The sequence below is a fragment of the Cryptomeria japonica genome, chromosome 5 (genome assembly GCF_030272615.1).
Source record: "Cryptomeria japonica chromosome 5, Sugi_1.0, whole genome shotgun sequence".
NCBI lineage: Eukaryota > Viridiplantae > Streptophyta > Pinopsida > Cupressales > Cupressaceae > Cryptomeria > Cryptomeria japonica.
Window position 1 is genome coordinate 294,153,520 of NC_081409.1, and position 21,622 is coordinate 294,175,141.

A 21,622-nucleotide genomic window follows, 5' to 3' on the forward strand; every position below is an offset into this window, starting at 1 on the left:
AACCAAATAAGTTCTAAAACACCTTGGACATGCCTCTCTAATATTATAATGCAATCCCTTTCATCATTGAAGATTTAGATAATAGTGGTAGACTGACCTTTTCTGAGCCTTTCTATTTCATGGCATTTGGCCAAGATGGTGGTATTCTTAAATGAGCCCTCTTTTAGCTGTTGGATTTTTCAATAAGATACATTTACAAATAATTGAAAAGGGAAAGTATCCTGTATGTCTCTTAGGGATGGCAAATAATGATTAACCATAGCCGGAGAATAAGAACTATTTTTTCCCTCCTAACCATAGCTGGAGAATAAGAACTATTATTTACTTCCTGTATCTTTTTGACCCTTACTCCTAATAATAATTACAGGTTTTTTTAAAAATTTAGTCTGGAAATGATATAAATTTAGAGATGAATTTATCTTGTATCATTTTTATGGTTAGTGTCTATTGTATTTTAGCTGTTAATCATTCTCTAGGTCCAATGTGATAAATATTTTGCACATATATCTAACCCTGTGAAATGCTAAATTATGATGCTGTCAGTTCATGGTTTATATTATATTTGAATTTCATGCATTTTTCCTTTGTGAACCTTGGATGCTCATTTTTCCATCTTTTCTTTGTTTTTGTGCCATTATTCTTATACAAAGGTGAAAAAGTTGATTCAAATAATCACTTTAGTTAATGTTTGCCTTTTTGGACAGGTTTCGAGGTTTTTTTTGGAAGGCTGCAAGAATAGGTACCTTAATAATATGCAAGCATTTTCCTTATTTCTAAGTTCAAGGAGGCATGGTTGTGTTTCTTGTGAAGATTAGATTGATTTGTTTCCTTTTAGGACATTTTATGATATTGTAGTTGTGTGCTATAGAATCAAATGCGTTATTGGCGTCCTCAAGATTGCTGCTTCTTTGGATTCAGTACTGATTTTTCTTGCTCTCTTTGATATATTTTTTTGATAATAATATTGGGTTCTATTATGGGGCTTCATCCCAATGCAATGGCAGCATAATAAATATACAAAAAACAAAACTCCTGTTGCAAATACCCATGCAGGGGTTGACAGGCTCAGAAGAGAAGACCACAGAAGGAAACATACATAACATATACGACCACTCAGAAAATTAAAAACCTGCATGAACAGCCAACCCAGGCATAGCAAGGAATAGGAAGGGAGCTGAAGCAGAAAAACAAACATAAATACCCTAAAGCCGCCATGCCATGAACACATCCAAACATCTCATTACAGCTCAGAAGTGCCCCTTTGTGACACACCCGTATCACCCGGCATAGATCTCCATTGGTCATAAGCCTGATTTGGGATTCTATTTCTCAAAAGAGGGACCACCTTAAGCATAGCCGGACATGCAATTACAGACACTTTCAGACCAGCAATATGGGTGACATAACCATATGCTTAATAACCATTCTGAATTCTTGATACAAGTCCATTAGATTGCCCACATCCCAGCTCAAGACCTGAGTATCCTCCTGTGAAGCCCCTCACAAAGAATCTTCATGTTTACCCTTTTCCAGCACCAAGCCTATTGACTCTCCAGCCATAAGCTCAATATCATCTTCCTCCTTGAAAGTTAAAAGCTCTCAAATACATTGCTCGACCTCTGCATTGACAATAGTCATCCCCTTTTTTCTTTGAAATCTGCCAAAATAGATGTGTGAGAACAACTGACATCTGTATCAACAATATCATTTGGACCAAGAACTACTTTCACCAGCCTAAGCAAAGGCACATTTGGGTAATGGAGTATTTTCTTTAACTAATGATCAGAAACCTCCCCTTTATGAAGGGGATCATGCACAACACCCATAACCCGAACCACCATAATCAAACATGCCAAAAATAACCAAACACAGGTCGTCAAATCCAACTCTGAACATAAGAAAACAAAGCCTACTCAACACAGCAAAATAATAAGCCAACACAGGTCTTCGATCTTGATAACACATTATTCTGCATTGATTGCACAAAATTATAATTTAGCAATATAGCACTTTCAATATCAAAGCAATTTGTGGGCAAGAGTGGAGATTTTATTCAATCAATATTCTCTTTTCTAGATGGACTTTCCTTTTCTATGATGTTTACGAGTCCTTCCCAATGTATTTACTTTCTAATGAGGGGAATTTTGAGAGAGCTGAGGCATGATTGGCAAACAGAACAGTGGTGAATACATACTGAATCAAATTTACTTAGCCAAATATTCTCTTTTTAAAGCATTAATCACAAACTTGGGGATCTCGTTCCACCAGAATGGCATGCAAATCAGCATTATATACAAGAGATAGATCTGCAAGGAGTGCTTCCCACTCTGTGACGTTGTTCGAGTGGATCCCTAAATACTGCGATCGACCTATCTAAAAGGCCCCAATTACATCTCTAACTAAATAACCTGCTCCTGCCACTTCTGGGATGCCATTGGTGGTGCTGTCAAAATTTGGTTTGACACCCTTATCTAGTGCTTTCCAGCTATCTCGTCTTCCGACATTTATATTGATTCTTATAAATGGGCTGTGCGTTAAAACACTTATTGTAAATGTTTGACATAGCTTTAGCTTTTTTTTTGGAATTGAATTTCAATTACAAATATCTTGGTCATACGAACATCAACATGAGACCAATACAAGCTCCTTATGAGCAAACACATTAGAAATAGCCTATGTAAGACCAAAAGTCACTACTTAGAAATTCACTTTTATTTAGAAACCACCTTCATATTAGAAGCCAACCATGGAAGACCAAGATTCACAACTTAGAATTCCACTACAGATGTCCCTATGGAGAATTGAACTTGGGTCTCCACAATGAGAACCCAACATTTTAACCAATTAAGCTCAATCCCTCTAACCTTAGCCACTTATTTCTCTAAAACATAGGAAAATAATTAGAGCAGCAATGTAGACGCCCAACCAAAGGCCACAAGGAAAATTTATGTGTCTGTAAAATTTCAAATAGGCTACGGTCAGCATTTCTTTTTCCATACATATCTATAATTAGGTTTTTACATTTCCAAAGCAATCTCCTTTGTTATATACTGCATTGTGCAAAAATTATCTAGTTGAACTTACAAACATATTAAGTTACTATTCATTAAGAGCATAGTTTTTCTGGAAAGATTGCATCAAAAAATAATATAATCAATATTTCAAACTAAATGTTTGGTTCATCATTAGAATGAATGATAAGAAAGAAGATTTGGGCTTGTTATATAGATAACCTGATTACAATGGAGAGTAGATATCATTGATTAATTCTCACATCCAGAATTAAATGCTAGCAAACAATAATTAATATCTTTTTACAATAGTAAAAAGGTTGTATTTTTGTATTTCTGATAAAAAAATATACAATATATTGTCTACGATTTTGTGGTTCAAAACAACTCAATTCATCACAGATTCGACTTTCAACAGCCCAACTTTAGAAAAAATATCCTACTGCTCTCCGACCCCAGAAACATACTACCAGACCAAATTATACAGCTATTACAATTCGACCTGCGTTCACTACCATTTTAACAAAATGTACATCTTATATGACAAAATTTAAACAAAACCATACTGATAATCATCTTCATTTCTTCTTCGCCTCTGGCTGGTTCTCCCAATAATCCTTTCTATTGAATTTCAGCTGCTTCTTCACTATCTTCTGCGCGTCAGAACTTCTATCCCTTTGCTCCGCTTCCCTTGCAGATATTCTTTAATGAAATTCCACCCCACCTGTGCTTCAGCCTGATACTCCTCCTTATCACATGAGGCACTCCAAAGCAGGAAGGGACAATGGAGGTGAAAAATCGGCTACATGGAGCCAGTCACCGCCGGTTGCTTTGAAGCCTTCCCCAGGTTCAACAATTGCAATGAACGCATAAGCCCATAACACCATTCTCCTTTGATACATTTGTTCATGATCCATCCGGTATCATCCTAACTGCTCAACTCCAGGCACCAGGCGAGGAATAGAGAGACCACATCAATGTTTGTCTTGTATCTGTATTTCGCCTTCAAATACTCTTCACCAACATCATCTTGACCATTTGAAAGAACATTGGGTCTTCTATCCTGAAAATGTTCTTCAATCTATTGTCTGTAATTCTCCCAATGAATGCAAGCATTTGCAATTTTATCCGCAGAGAGAAATTAACCTCCATTATGGTTTGTAGATTGTCTGAGCTCCTCAACCACCGCCACAAGCTTATGATGAAAATGCCAACTACACTGCCTCCATATAACACCCCACACATGCTTCAAATGCCTCAGAGGTCTCTTCACAATCAATATCATTCAATCTTCCTATGCCTTTCTTTCATTCTGTACCTCCTCATCCTCAAAACTCACCTCTCGCATATCTTCCCAAATCTCATCTTCCTCTTCAGAAGTAAATGCGGATGCCCATTTGGACAAAGTGTTCGCCACATCGTTCCCCCCTCTCAAGGTACGTGTAACTTCAAAATTTTAAAATGATTTTAATTTTTTGCTAATATCTTAATAAATTCATTTAGTTTCCAAAACTGTGTTTCTCCTTTAATGATTGCATTAACAATGATTTGGGAATCTCCCTCCAGATGGATCTTTGAGACTGATAATTTGCTCACCATGTTTATGGCGAGCAAAGCGGCTTTAACCTCTGCTTCGTTATTGGTGCCATCTGCGAGCTTCTTTGCACCCAACGCCAAGATGTTTCCCATCCAATCCCGAGCAACACATCCTACACATGACGGAACAAGGCTTCCTTTGGAAGCCCTGTCAAAATTTATTTTTTATCCATCCATCCTCAGGCTTACTCCATTCAACCATCTTTGTCTTGCAACTAGATGGATAAACCCAATTTCACCCATTAACAGGCCATCTTTTTATAATTTTGAACCATAATTACTTGCTTAATTCATTAATAAATTGATTAATTAGTCAATCCTCCATTTTGTGTTCTTTGTATATGAATAATGGGCTCTCATGAAGCAATGAGAGCCATGCCATCATCTCAGTTGAGATTATTAATTTATTAGGATGTTTCCAAATCTTATTTGTTTAACTAATTTTCCTTTTCATATAATTCTTCTCACTACCCACGATTATTGCTTTGTTGGGGCATTTGATCCTAATATTGTGCATGTGCTTTGGTAAAGCAAATGTCTTTATTTAATCTCTATGAAATTCTGTACTGTATTTCTTGGACCTCATTTAAAAGGACCCTCCTGTCTTGCAAAGTACAAATGATAATACATACAATCAATGTATTCCACTTTCCAAGGTTGGTTCATGTAATGTCCCCTTCTCACTAGTTCGCAGACATACGAGGAGTTTGGCCTATTACTTGACACTTGTACGCCAAGGAGTTGATGAGAGGGCCGCATGGGCAGTTGCTTGTGGCTTCACATTTTATTTTTATATGATATTTTGTGAGATGATGTATTCTCACATATGGTGTCACGTATGAAGTCAATTGCACTTTATATTATAATGATATTTTAATATTATCTAAAGTGCAATTAAATATTATTTTAAGGTGCAATTAAATAATTTTTAATTAAAAGGGAATCTTCTAGAAGGGGACCAATCCATTGGAGAAAAAGAATAAATAGAGGAGGTTGGTTCATGGTTGATCATCGAATAGTTGACCTCTTGTTGTGCTAATGAGCTTTGTGGAGCCAAGGATTTTTGCAGATCATTTCAGTCATTGAGAACGATAACTCTCTTTGATTGGCATAACTGGGGTGGTGAAAGATCCTCGGAAGGGTTGTATTTGTGAGTGAGGGATACTTCAGTCCTTCATATCTGAGCTTATTGTGTTTTGCATCAGCATTCATGGGGGTCGAGTTGGGAGAATGCTTCAGCTATATGGATTAATTGACATCCATGATACAACTGCACCACAAGGGGAGATAGGCAATCTCTTGAAAGTAATTTGGTGGTGTTCTTTTGAGGAGTTGCAGGTGATTCACAGTCCTATTCGTGATCTGCCATAGGGGTCGATCAGACCTACTAAGACACACATTTCTGCTCATCACTTGAGATTGAGGAGGCAGGTTTTTGTGGGCACTTGTTCATTCAACTTGGCTGGCCTTGGCTATCATTTTTATCATTCATTGGAGGAGAGGAAGGGCTGCATTTATTTGTTATTACATCTGCAACAAAAGGGCATTGGGCGGCCAGCTCCTAGTGGGGCGATTTCATACTTGGAGCCTTAAAAAAAATTTGGTGACAACTCCTACATGATCGCTGAGATTCATCCTTCCTCTTGTCATCATTAAACCAGGTTCTTGATCAGTATTTGCTTATGTAATGTCATTATTTCTGAGTAGTAGTGTTCAGAAAATGGATGTCAGTAAAACAAATGCAGAAGCATATGGATTTCAAAGAATTGATCTATTAACAGAATGAGCAAGACGCTCTTAAATAATACAAGGATATTTACAAGAATAGCAAGTTTCTAATAAGAAACTGTTGAGAAGATCGAAGACGATCTAACTAAAATAGAATATACACTATTGAGCATTAATACTAAAATTAACATTATTTTAATATTCTATTACCCTCCCTTAATGCTCAATCTATTAACTACACCTATAGACCCACTAAATTTTACAAATTTATCAGGACCAAGGGGCTTGGTGAAGATGTCTGCTGGCTGCTCCGAGGTAGGAACATACAGCAACTGGATGGATCCGTCTTCAACCAGCTGTCGAATATAGTGACAATGCGTTTCCACATGCTTGGTTCTTTCATGAAAGACTGGATTCTTGGCGAGTTTGAGCACTCCCTGATTATCACAGAACAAGGGAGTAGGACCTGCCTGGGAGACATGCATATCCGCAAGCATTCGTCGAAGCCAAAGCGCCTCACAAGATGCCTTAACTGCTCCCCGATACTCTGCTTCTATCGAGGAGAGAGCCACTGCCTGCTGCTTCTTACTAGTCCATGTGACAGCACCAGATCCCAAACTAAACACATACCCTGCTGTAGACTTACGGTCATCAACCGAACCTGCCCAGTCAGAATCTGTGTAACCACTGAGTATAGGATCAGAACTCCGAGTGTACAAAAGTCCATAATCAGGAGTGCCACTCACATAACGCAGCACACGCTTCGCTGCTATCCAATGATCAGCCTTGGGAGCTGTCATGAAGCGTGAAATGTAGCTCACTGCAAAACTGATGTCAGGTCTAGTGGCAGTAAGGTAAATGAGGCTGCCCACTAGTTGCCTGAACAGAGATTCATCCACAACTGGTGAGGATGACTGAGCTGAAAGTTTGAGCCCGGGTTCCATAGGAGTAGAGACAGGTTTGCAATCCTGCATTCTGAACCTGTCCACAAGACTTCTGGCATACTTGGACTGAGAGAGAAAGATACTGTGCTCAGTCTGCCAGACTTCAACTCCTAAGAAGTAATGAAGAAGTCCCAAATCTGTCAAATCAAAGGTGCGGCACAAATCCTGTTTGATCCCAGTGATCAAATGTGCTGAACTGCTAGTAATGATTAAGTCATCCACATAGACAACTACAAACAGAATATCATTACTAGAATGCTTGATATACAAGTTTGCATCAGATGGACTCCGCTGAAAACCATGATCTGTCAGATACTTATCAATTTTCATGTACCAAGCCCGAGGAGCTTGTTTCAGACCATAGAGTGCTTTGACTAGTCTACAGACTTTCTGTTCTTGACCAGCAACCTTGAATCTTGGGGGTTGCATCATGTAGACTTCTTCCTGTAAGTCACCATTCAAAAAAGCACTCTTGACGTCCATTTGATGGACTTTCCAACTGAACTGGGCTGCCAAGGCAAGAACGAGCCGTATGGTACTCATTTTAGCTGTAGGAGCAAAAGTCTCCTCATAGTCAATGCCTTCTTTCTGTGAGAACCCACGAGCAACAAGGTGAGCCTTATAATTGTCTAAGGTTCCATCAGCTTTGTATTTTACTTTGTACACCCATTTGCAGCTAATGGGCTTCTTCCCTGAAGGAAGATCAGAAAGGGCCCAAGTGTGATTCTTCTGAAGACTTTGGAACTCAGCTTCCATAGCCTGTTCCCACTTAGGTATACCTTTAGCCTCTGAGTATGTTTGAGGCTCAAAAACACTGTATGTTAGCCATGAGAGCAAAATTGACTGTATGCTGTTGTTTGCTCTTATTACGGGAGGTTCTACCCTCAATGAGCTCAGTATCCCTGAGATCACCAATGGTCTTGGCCCACCATTTAGGCCGGAGAGTAGAAGTGCGAACATCTGGAGAAGCTGGAGGAGGCTCAGGATCAGGAACAGGAGCAGCAAGAGGAGGATTATTCTCCGGAGGGAACTCAGGTAGTGCATCATCGAAAATAGATTCTGCATCATCCCTCCCATCAGGCGAACCTAATGGAATAAGAACACTGTGAGGTTGATCCTCAGAACTCTGCTCAGAAGACGGGGACTGAAAGAATCCTCTGTCTTCATCAAGTACAACATCACGACTGAAGATAAGATGTTCAGTGTCTATATCTATCAGTCTGTAGGCCTTATGGTGATCACTGTATCCTGTCATCATGAGTTTCTGACTTTTGGAATCCAACTTGGAGCGCTTAGCATCTGGAATCCAAACATAGGCAACAGAGCCAAAAACCTTCAAGTGGCTGATCTTAGGCTTCTGACCAGACCAAACCTCTTCTGGAGTCTTCCCCTTAACAGCCTGAGTAGGAGAACGGTTAAGTAGGTAGACAGCAGTAAACACTGCTTCAGCCCAATACTTATTCAGAACACTCTTGTGTTGTAACATAGAGCGAGCCATCTCAACAACCGTACGATTGTGACGCTCGACAACACTGTTTTGCTGAGGAGTGTAGGGTGTAGTCAATTGGCGTTTGATGCCATGGGTATCACAGAAGTTGGAAAATGCAGCAGAACAAAATTCCCCCCCGTTATCTGTCCTAAGATAATGATACTATGTCCAAACTCTTTTTCAACAAAGGACTTAAACTTCTGAAAGATACTAAATACATCTGATTTATGTTTAAGAAAGTACACCCACATCTTTCTACTAAAATCATCTACAATAAGCAAAAAGTATTTGCAACCAGTAACAGAAGATGTATTTATAGGACCACAAATATCAGCATGAAGTAATTGAAGTACCTTAGATGCGCGCCAAGACTTTCCATGTGTGAATGAAGTCCGATGCTGTTTGCCAGCTTGACAGGCGCCACATACTCCAAGATGCTGAGTCTGAATATCAGGTAACCCTGAAACAAGTCCCTCCCGAGATAGCTGAGAGAGATACTGAATGTTGAGATGTCCATATCTCTGATGCCACAAAGTGCTGAGAGGAGAAACATGAGCTGCCAGAGCCACTTCAGGAGAATCACCAGTGTCAAGAAGCCTATATAGGCCATGATCCTCTAGACCAACAGCAACAGTAAGATGAGTCTCCCGATCAATGATGGAACACTTGTGAGCACTGAACACCACATCTAGTTGAGGAGAATTCCTCATAATCTGGCTGACAGAAAGCAGATTAAGTTCCATTCCAAGAACATAGTACACATTTAGAAAAAGGAGAGTCCTGCCGCCAGACTGTATCTGAACAGTGCCTCTGCCAACAACTCTATACTCCTCACCTCCGCCAAATACAACGGAATCACTGAAAGGTGAGAAGTCTGTAAACCAGTCACGCCGATGAGAAAAGTGACGTGAGGCACCACAGTCGATGTACCAAGCAGAAGACCTGGCATGATCTGAAGACCTCTTAGCCATAAAGGCATAAAAGGCAGACTCCTTCTGCTCAGAATGTTCAGCAACATGCGCCTTCTGGTGTGACCCTCCCTACTTCTTTTGTTCAGAAGCAAGCCTCTAACGGCAATCTTTCTTCATATGGCCGTACTTGTGATAGTAATTGCACTGCACATTCTTCTTCTTAGCTCCATCCTGTGTCTTGGAAGAGCCTTTCTGCTGAGAAGACTGAGAGGACTGAAATTTGCCTTTATCCTTGTGAAAGGATTGGGCTGTGAAAGCATTTTCCGAGGAGGCTGATGTAGTACCACTACCAAACTGTTGTTTCCAAGGATCCTGCTGTAGAAGTTTGGTGCATAATTCTGAAAACTTCAGATCAACATTAGTGGAAGTAATATTGAGGGTCTCAATGAAGTGTTCATACGATTTCGGAAGACTTTTCAGAGTGATTACTACCATGTCTTCTTCCTCCATAGTCCGACCAATAGCTTCGAGCTGATCTCGAATGTCCTTAATCCTCGTGAGGTGTTCCTGTAAGGACATACGTTTGTCCATCATAATGGAGAACAGCTGATTCTTTAGAAAGAATGCTCGGCTCTTGTCGGATGTCTCATGCAATTCCTTCAGATGCTTCCAGATGTCGGAAGCTGTCATGCCGGAAGGAATCTGCGGTAACTGATCATCAGTCACTGAGAGTTTGAGAAGCATAACTGGCTCCCTATTGCGTTCATCAAACTTATCTTGATCTGCACCAGGTGTACCAGGACTGAGCTCTTTTCCCAAAACAAGCTGGTCAAGACGCCTATATTCAAAAATGGTCAACATACGTTGTTTCCAGATGTTATAATTGTTGCCATTAAAGCGTTGACTGCCTTCTAACATCAGGTTGGTTAGAGAAGCCATTTGCACGTTTCCCAAAAAAATTCCTGGCTGACCTAGAAAAATCCAAAGACAATGCACAAATTCGTGCAAAAAACCCAGAAGAAATCTGCTGTCAGAATTTGGATCCACGGGCTCGAAAATCGAGGCATCCAAAAAAAATGGACAACTACCTAGATTAGGGTTCGAAAAACCCACCAAGAATCTGCAAGAATAATTTATTTTCGATGGAAATTGGAAGATAAACACCTTAATCAAAAATTTTAGAGGGTCGTGGAAGCCATGATTTTCTCAGAAAAAAATGGCGTCGCCGAAGGTGGAGGTCGCGACGTGTTTGCAGGTCGCGTCGCGTCGCCGAAGGTGGAGGTTGCGACGCCGGAGGTGGCGGCGCCGAAGTTTGCAGGTTGTGACGCCAAAGTTTGTAGGTCGCACGACGCCGGAGGTTGCAGACGCACGACGCCGGAGGTTGCAGGTCGCGATGCCAAAGATCGCAGACGCACTGGAGGTTGCAGACAGACGGAACACCGGTCACGACAACCCTGCAGGTCGCGAAAGAAAAACGCGACTGTACAACCCCGAGGTAGGTCATAGGAGCTAGGCAACAGAAAAAACCTTGATGGACTTTTTTGAAAAAACCAGAAATAATTTCGAAAATTTCCACTAATTGGAAACTAGAATTAAAAAATTTTCGAAAAAATTTCTCCTATAGCTCTGATACCATAAAACAAATGCAAAAGCATATGGATTTCAAAGAATTGATCTATTAACAGAATGAGCAAGACACTCATAAATAATACAAGGATATTTACAAGAATAGCAAGTTTCTAATAAGAAACTGCTGAGAAGATCGAAGACGATCTAACTAAAATAGAATATACACTATTGAGCATTAATACTAAAATTAACATTATTTTAATACTCTATTAGTCAGCCATTAGAGTCAATAACTTCTTGTACTTGCATCAATAAATGTTATTGTTTTATCTAATGAGGTCTGGAATAAAATCAGAACATCAGTTACAGCAGTAGCGTACTTCAGACTCCTTACTTCTGAGAACATGTACGGCAATTATTTGACAAAATGTCAACTTCCTATTTGATGCATATTTGAGTTGTTTTAGTTTAGCATATGATTTTTTGAAGCTTGCAATGAATTTATGATAAGTTGTAGACTGTATGTGAATTGTTTGACAATATTCCTTGAACCATAAACCTTCATTTCTTACATACATTAGCAAGGGATATTACAGTTCAAGAGGATGCTTTACATAACCAAGCATGTTGGTGATCTTTTTTTTGTGAATGAATATGAATTTGACCTCATTTTTCTTCAAAGTTTTGTTGAACTTAAGGAATATCTCTTCATTAAATGGGGGAAGGCTCTGACCACGGTCTTGGTGTCATTAGTATGCTATGGTAGGTTAATTGTGCAATGCTCCGCAAGGAACCCTCGAGGATATGAGCTAAGAGACAAGTAAACATATAATAATTTTTTTTGAAACATTTAAGTTTAAAATATGCAATGCGTAGAAGTTCAATAGGCCAAACTTCAAACTTACGATAACTTGTTGATATGCGACTGTGCACAAGCGAAAGACTTAAACCACAAAACATCTACCAAGCACATGGGAAGACTCAATGCACCTAAGACATGGTCTACCAAGTGTTTCGAATCACAGAAGGTCCCTCAAGAAGTTACATGACTCCACTAGACAAACTGGGCCTTCTCCTAGGCCCTAGGTGCAATGATCAGCCTCTTGCGGCTACCAACATGCAAATCAATGCACTTGACACAACACAAACTCACCCAAGATACATGCGAGACACTTGAGAGGTTCCTTAGACGTTTCAAGCCCTACACAACAACTTTGACAAGGTCAAATTGCCTTTTTGGGGCTCTAGAAACCTTGGTGAACAAAACTAGTGGATAGGGGCGCCCATAGGAGACTATTGTGCCATGTCAAGACACTAGTGAGCTAGAGGGGCACTAATGTGGCACGCCATAGTCCCCTAGCATGTTGTAGTCCATTGGGCGCTATAGTGTTCAATATAGGCGCTAGTGCCCCATGCAGCCTAGTCCTATCTGCCGTCCTTTGTTCTGCATTGGTGTCTTGACCAGTGAACATAGTAAAGCAGGGATTGGTCTCATGGGCACCACATACGCATTGGAGTAGACAAAACACCTTGGGGATAATTGAGGAACACAAAAATGCCAAAACGGACTAGGGGCATAGTGGACAAACTACTCCCTTTGGACACTCGGCACCACAAACCAATGGAAGGGGAGGAGGGGGAGGGAGACAAACACCTCCACAACACCCTAATCTCCTGCCCTAAACTAAAACACACAAGTAACCATAAATTACAACACTTGGGACACTTTACAAGACATCACAAGATGCTTTCGAAGTGTAGGGCCCGGATTGACTCAAATCCACTTGAATCTTTACAAGACTACTTGGAAATAATGAAAGGGAATTACTATACCCTCCAAGATGACACTAGACACTAGTAGTTTCATTTTAAGACCAAATGAAATGTTCCTATACACATTACCAAGTTACAACATTGAGCATTAGGAAAGAAAGCATATCAAATTGTGTCCGATACGAACAACGACACACACAAATCTAATCTAACTCATTTCCATTATCATCTGTTTACATCTTTCTCCATAAGGAGTGTTCAATATACAATTACAACATTACAATGCTTTTAATTTCAATATACATAGTTTACATTTTTCATGAAATGAAAGAACTTGAAAGAATAAGAGAGAGAGAAGGATAGTGCGCACTCGATGTGGATCCTCAAAGACAAGATCTTTTGTCCCCCAATGGTGGTTTGCAATGCCACCCAACCATGTGGAACCCTTAGGTCCACCCCACCGTGCTTATGGAAACAGTCGCATGACCCATACACTTATACAAGAATACACATGGAGATAGGTAGGTTTACACACGCCATACTCGGAGTAGACACATCATCCATGAGCTTATTTATAACAACATCCACAATAGAGAGAGTGCAATATCAATATATCCATATCAGGGATCTACTCAAGCCACAATAGGATTTAGATACTAGAGTGCAAGTAGGGGAAGTGTCATCATGTGAGCATGAAGAGATGGCTCCATGTGGGATCCACCCTCTCATATGGACGAGATGTTCTCGATCATACCGGATCTGGTGCTCCATGAGCGGGCATGTATTCCCAAGACATCCTTAGCTTCATGCTAGCGCTCAAAGAATGCAAGGGGCATCTAATTATGTTATTAGTGTTTTACCCAATGTTTTAGTTTTAGCTATCACTTGATTACGAGACTCCCCACACCGTGATTGCTAGCATGCCACTTTGGGCTGGAATATGTTGGGAGCCACTCCCCACAACCAACTCTAGTACCTAAGCCTATAGTGTTGAAATAGTAGCTAGCTCGGATACCTATCTATTGAATTTTAATGTTGTCAATGACAATTAAAATACACATGTATTATCTGTTATGTAAATTGAATTTTGGGCTGGAACCAATCATGTAGCGTGGAGAAAATTAATTGTAACTTGTAACGTGGTAACACTAAATTGTTGCTTTGGGTTGGACCCAAACATATGTAACATGTAGGCAATAAATGGAACTTAGGGCTGGGCCCAAACTCATGTAACGTGGTGACTATAAATGGAAATGAATAATTATCTAATGCAAGCCGACTTGAGGGTTGACGCCAAAGATGGGATATAAATCTAACAAGCAAATGAAGTCATAACACAATATACATTCATCTCATGCAAAAGGTCATCTGCTCTTCAAGCAGCGATCTCTCCTTCACTCGTGAAATTATACAAGCCTATCGTGCGAACTCATCAAGGTTGATGGTGTGTGGCGAAGTTGTCAAAGATCCTCATGTGAACACATCTGCTGCTGATCCTCCTTGCTATTCGCTGTTGATAAGGGCTGCATTCAAGTGGTCAAAGATCCTCATGTGAACTTGAGAAGGACTCCTACTGTGCGCATCTGATCTTAGACATCAGCTGCTGATCCTCCTCGCTATTCGCTGTTGATAAGGTCTGCAGTCTTCTTTGATATATTGAACAGCAATCTGAGATAAGTGTATAGCCTTGTAATTGCCTACATTTGAGATGATACATGTTGTATTTTGAGGCTGGGTTTTTCACCTCCAAGAGGGAGGTTTTCCCAGGGTATTTGTATCTTTTGTCTTGTGATTTATTATTGTTACTATTCATTCACAGTCTGATTATAATCTAATTGCTTAAATTAACATCTGATTGCCTAAAATTAACATATAGTTCATCTCGTTCTGCACGAAGGAGGAAATCAAATGAAACTCAATGCATTGTCACAATTCACTACTATTCACATTCTTTTGCATGATCGATTAAATGATCATAACTACTTGAAAACGGATCCGAATTGATCCAAATTTGAAATCTCATTTATGTTTTCCATGTAATAACCTGTGTAGACAATTTATATCAGAGCTGAAAATGATTTCAAACCCTTAAAATATATCTTTGTAAAATTCTTGAAATTGCTTCAAACAATGTTAAGAAATTAACTGAATAAACATATCAAAATGCATTTAACTTCACACCAACTGATAAATAGATGATAACTGAGGTTTGCAGCAATGAATAACCATTTATTTATTGTCATAAATTGGATTTCAAAGAGCAAATAACATCTGCAACATCGTTTGCAATAAACTTTACAAACTGGGAGCAAATGGTGCAAAAGACACAACCAAAGCAACAAAATTTTCAAAGAAACTTCACCACACTTGCAACAACTATTTAGATGATAAAATATCTGTCTTATACATGAAATAACAGCAAAATAAATTTTCTGTGCTGTTCTGAAAGCTACAACAAAATTTGGAAATGCAACTCACCCTTCTCATACAAATCCTCAACCAAATCCTTGCAATCTACCAAAATAAACATTGAAACTAGTATCAATCTGTACAATGATAACCTCTGAATGAGATTATTCTAAGGTAATCCTTAACTCCCGTCTTAGACCACTTGGCAATCCTTTGACTCACATCCTTAGATCATTTGAAAATCTTCAAACATTCGGTTCTACAGTCTCCTTCTCCACTGGTTTATCAGCTACTGAAGAAACAAGCATAAACTTTGAAATCTGCAACAAGAATTATTTCCAGAAGCCCAATTTCTCAATATACACAAATTTATACCAAAATGGGTGCCAAAATACAACTTCCAAGCAAAAGGAAACTTTCCTTTGTGAAGTGTCCGCAAACTCCCCATTAGTTGCCAACTTTACCAAAATCGCTAATTACCACTAAAAGCAAACAAACCATCAAAGTGAAGTTTCCCTAAATCCTCATTCCAAAAAGGGGAAAGACATTTAAATTAAAACTTAGCCAAAGACGCCAAGGAAACTTTTCAAAAATCCATGCCACCAAATGGGACATTAATTTAATAATTATTTGTTTGATAAATTTGATTTGCATCAAAACAAATAATATATTAAATTAATAATAATTTTTTCTTCAAACTGTGTCCTATAACCTTGATTTACTATTTTTGGATAGTGGGGACTTACTATTTCGAGCAAGTTTCTATTTTTGGAAAAAGGGGACATGACATTCCATCATTCCCCATCATAATATCACATTAAAATCATGAAATTCCACTTTTATATCATATCACAAAAATTCCCAAAAACTAGGGAATAGTGCATTCCACCATGAAAGGACCTTGAAGAATACCAAAAATTCGAAGTGCAAAACTTAAAAATCTAAGGGACCTTGAAGAACACCAAAAATTCAAAGTGCAAAACTTAAAACTCTAAGTATACACTTTTGGTTCCTAATCACCTAACACCACATTTCCACACTCAATGTCACATTTCAGCCATTCAATCTAAATTTTGGCATTATAACATTTCTTGGAACATGTTTTATGAAATTTACACATCTTTTTTTTTTTTTTTCAATAAAATGGATCACTTTTAACTGATGAAGTGTTTCAAATCACAATACAAATCAAATGCAAGCATTTGGAATCCAAAAGAATAAAAAACCATGGAGGATTTAAGCTCCCACCTCAAAAGTGCATAAAAACTTCAAACTTCAATCTTTTTCCACACACCAAATGAACGGATGAATCTTTGGAGCAGCAAGACCAATCTCCCAATGCAAATCTAATGATCAAATACCCACAAAAATTATCCTAAGATTTCCTCTCCACATCATCAATTCAAATTTCACATGTAGGAGGATTTTTGAACTCACAAAATGCAAAAATGACTAGGTTTTTAAAATGGACCAATTACCTAATATAAAAGCTCATTACTATTCATTTTTTGAAAATAAATAAATAAAAATAATAAATAACTTTTATTTCTAATTTCTCAAATAACCCAATCAGCCTAATTATGCATTTGCCTTCACAACGAATACACATAAGGCACATTTCATTTCTAAAGTATTAATTTGCAATTAAAAATCATTAAAATTCATTTTCATATTAAAATTGACGTTAAAATGCAAATCAAGCACATGTGCATAGATTGTCTTTACTGGTTGACCACAAGGGGATAATAGGGTTTTCCGGACATTACTAACTATGGTAGCCGGGGTTTAGACTAATAAACACATGGATATAGCCCTTATGAGATATGATAGGTAGGGTTTTGGTGACATTTTGGTCAGTGTGCCATCTTTTGTTAACCACTGTAATAGGCTGCCCTATTTGCTATAATTTCCCTTGTCTAACTTCTTGTTGGTATTTTATCAAACAGTTGGCAGACAATCATTGAATATCTGACTTTTTTTCCTTTCTTGAATATATCTGTGGTTTAGTTGTTTCCTGGTGCGTTTTTGACTTGAGCATACATAACATTTCAATTCACATACAAATAGTAGCAAATGCAAACTAAGGCTAGCAGCTAACTAAGACTATTATAATGGCAGCTAAAAAAAGTTCTGCATCAATATTAATTCTGTCTCCAAAAAAATACAACTACCTTCTGATTTGTTAAACATTGCAGCTCCAAATAAAGCTCTCATTAACCACATCAAAGACAATTAGAACCTGTTATGCAGCGCTGTGAAGAAGTCAATGCCCAGTTGCAAAGTTGATAATCACTGCAGTTCGTACCCAACACTTCTCCTGGTGTACACGTCTAGCCACTATATGTTCGAGTGGTTTGCACCAACTGGCCGACTTCTTACACTCTCCATCTCCTGCCGCAATCCTCACACATCATCTTGCAACTTCAGCGTGTAAGCCTGAGGGTTTTACGTGGCTCCTTATTGGCTGTTACGTCCCAGTCTAAGTGAGCAGCAGCCACGTTAAGTTTTATGCGAACTCCAGGTGAGTTGAGGCTATACTGAAAGGTGATGCAATGACTCCTTTCCAAGTTCACACTGCCTGTAGTATGAACTTCAGCGCTTTGAATTGATGCACTCCAACCACTACATCCTGCGATTTTTCTTTCAGCTGAGCTATTACAATTCAAACTGTATTATCAATACCCTTCCATTCTTTCAAAGTATTCTCTAACCAGCCAGTAAATTCCTGCGATTACCCTTTATCTGAACTACAACCTTGAGAAAAACAAATTCAGCCATTTTGTTTTGAAGATTTCCTAGGCTTGATATTTTGCACAGGTGTAGGAAATGTTACTATTGAGGGATTTCGTCCTCAAAAGCCCAAAGATCTCCAGAACTTAATCCAGAAACACAAATTCCAAGAATACACAATTTTCTAGATAGCTCAATCAGCATTTAATGCTCTTATTTATAACTCCATTTGGGCACACTTCCCAAGACACCATAAATGTGGGATTAAAGAATGATATAATAAAATATTAATATCCCCTTATGTCTCCACAATGAAAGGGTACCTTTAATTTTTCCCCTTAAACATTAGACCCATCATTAAATAATCACTAAAGTTATATATTTAAATTTAACTTTAGGAACTTTTAGCTTAATTGCTCAGTTAAGCAATGGCTCATTAAATTGGCCCGATGAAGAATTAAATGCACCAAAAATACTGACATCCAAAAATACTTCAAATATTTCAAGTCATTAGGCACAACTAACTTACTAAAAATAGTAAGTATCTGGAAACCCTGTCAGAATAGCTTCGATTGGTTTGAAATTGAAATCGCCTAGGCCAAATCTTTCATTGATACTTGTAAGGTCTTGGTTAGCCCTTGGGACCAAGGCAAGATGGGCTAATGACTGATCACCACATGACTGCTAAAAAGGGGGCATTATAGTCCGCCCCCCCTTGAAATTGCTTGTCCTCAAGCAATTTGAACTCTGGATGCTGCAAAACATACTCACCCTCCCAAGTAGCATCCTCAGCCGGCAAATTTTTCCATTTAACCAAATACTCTTTGATGATCCATCTCTGTAAAGTACGCTCCCTAGAATCAAATGCCTTTAGGAACCAGAATAAGTTTTCCCTCATCATCCAAAGGAGGTAACTCTGCTGAAGGTACCACATTATGTCCCAATGCCTTCTTGAGGCAAGACAATGAAACACATTATGTACCTTACTGTTTGCCGACAACTCTAATTCATAAGCCACCTCACCAACCCTCCTGAGAACTCTGAAAGGCCCGTAGTAGCATGGCTTCAACTTCTCTGCACCACTCCTCTTGAGAGTGGACTATGGGTAGGGCTGCAGCATAAGGTAAACCATGTCACCAACCTCAAAAGATTTCTCCACTCTGTGCTGATCTGCATATTGTTTCTGTTGATTATGAGCTTTTCGCATATTCTCCTTCAAGGACCTGTTGACGTGTATTTTGTACACTATCAAACACAGAATAAAATACCCAAGGGTACCTTATCCTCTCTTGAGTAAAGCCTCTGAGTGCTGAAGATATCGTGAAAAAGGATCAATCAGGGTGACTTCAAGGTTCTTTGATGTAGGATCTCTACGTGTGGACAAGCACCAGTGGTATGATGTGATTTGCTGGAATCACAAGGGGACTTACATTTGATGATTGAACGTCTGATCTGCTTTGAATATTGTTGGAACACAGGATCTTACTAGCTTTGATTTGAAAAAAAAAGGAAAAAAGATGAGGGAGAGGAAAGGATCTAATTCTAATACTAAGAATGTAGGATCAATGAATGATCTTTGATGAAATTCTAACTAAGTCTTGTTTTGACATCCCAGGAACATCTCCACAAGGTTAGTGCGATCTTCGAAGGAAAGCTTTATGATGTTCAAATCATCACTGCAGGCATAGACACCATCAGGTTGATGCATATCAATGAAGAAGCGACAACTGAAGTTAAGCTTAAGCTGAATGATTCCAGTTGACTACACAAGGCAAGTCTACAATCAACAAACTGCTAGTAGTATGGATATATGAATTTCACCATCAATCAAGCACATTTCTTCCATTCATCTAATCATCTACCATCTAGGATTGAAGATTCAACAAGAAACCATGCATATTGCAAGAAACGACACACTTCACCATTACTTCAATGAAAATGGAGTTTGTTTACAATCAATGGCAACAATTTCTTGCCTTGTCCTCCTATTCTACTCTAATTGCTAGACTAATTCGCTATCTAACTACTCTCTATCTATCTTCTCTCTAACTCCTTCCAACTTGCTTTCTATTTACTGCCTTTACAAAATGAAGAGTCGGGGTTTATATAGTGCCCTCAATACAATTCGATGGCTTAGATCAATTCGAGATCAATGGCCAAGATTTTACAATGAAAACCCTAATTAGGGTTTGTTACAACCATTACATAACATTTAATGCTTGACCAATGAAATAATTGTATCTTTAGGACACATGTCTTCTCTGGAAAAATCTACCAATGGATAGCCGGGGTAGGTACATCGGAGTTTGTGCCATCTCCCATGAGTTAGGTACATTGAATCTGGACATGCTGAGATGGACCAATCCGATTGGAGAAGTGATGACTGGGATACCACCTCGTCCGACACTTGCAACTTGGTAGATATTCAACTTGATGTTGCTGAGAAGCTCGCTTTAATTAATTCATCTGGAACTATCTGCTTCTTCAACGAACCCTTTGCTCTGACTTCTTTTGTCTCTGATGTGCAGGATGATGATGTACCTCGCCTTGTAATGCTGGATTGGAAGAGGTCGCCCTTATCCTGATGATGCTGTATCGAAGAAGGTCGTCCCTGTCGATACTAGATTGGAGGAAGTTGCCCTTCTCCTTGCTTGATCCTCTTGGAGGAGACCGTCCTTGATCTGGTTTGATTTTCCTTGAGGAGAGCCTTCCGACTTGTAGATCTTTCGAGCTTGGGAGTCGCCATCTTGATACCTACACAACATTTCACAATTAATAATATATCTTGAAGTGTAGAAATTAGGATTCAAAAGGAAGATTTAAGATTTTAATTAGGAAACTTCATGATAAATCTTGAGTTATCATTTCCTAATTAACTATGCCAAACTTAGAATTTTCAAAATAAAAGTTCAAAATTCAAATCTTCAATAATGGTGTCAAGATGATTTTGCCATACGTCCCCTTGAGTATTAAACTCTAAGAAATGATGCAAAAATAGATGAAATTCGCTAGGCAAAATGTAGATCAAAGCCTTCTCTTGAACAAATTGTGCCTCCTTTAGCTTGGAAAAGAACTCCACCTTCCACTAGCTTCTTCATATCTGGGAATTCGCCTTCAAATGTCTTCAAAAAAATCTGGAAATTATCCTCCAAACTAGCAAGAAATACGCCTCTCCAATAGCCTTCAAGATGAATTTGGCCCTCCACTAGCTTCAAGATGAATTTCGCCCTCCACTCCTCTGGATTTCACTCCTCAAAATATGTTCTTCAAGTTTGCATGAGAGATAATGCAAGAATGATTTGAATTTGCTAAAGAACCTCTCCCATTATATAGAGCGCTTACCTTGATCCTTGTTGAGGCCGACCTAGCAAATAAGCTTTAAAATAAAATAAAATCCCACTAAGAAGAAGGCCGACTTAACAATAAAGGCAAAATAATGACTATTAAGCGCTCAACTTTTAA

The 21,622-nt window shown here is 38.8% G+C and overlaps 1 protein-coding gene across 1 annotated transcript in view; it reads left to right on the forward strand.

The window, feature by feature from the left end:
* The window catches only part of LOC131045824 (uncharacterized), a 108,010-nt gene that overhangs the window by 45,260 nt on the left and 41,128 nt on the right, over positions 1–21,622 (forward strand). The window contains exon 3 of the mRNA XM_057979481.2: positions 705–739. Within this exon, the coding sequence (XP_057835464.1) occupies positions 705–739 (35 nt within the window). The remainder of the gene's footprint in view (positions 1–704; positions 740–21,622) is intronic.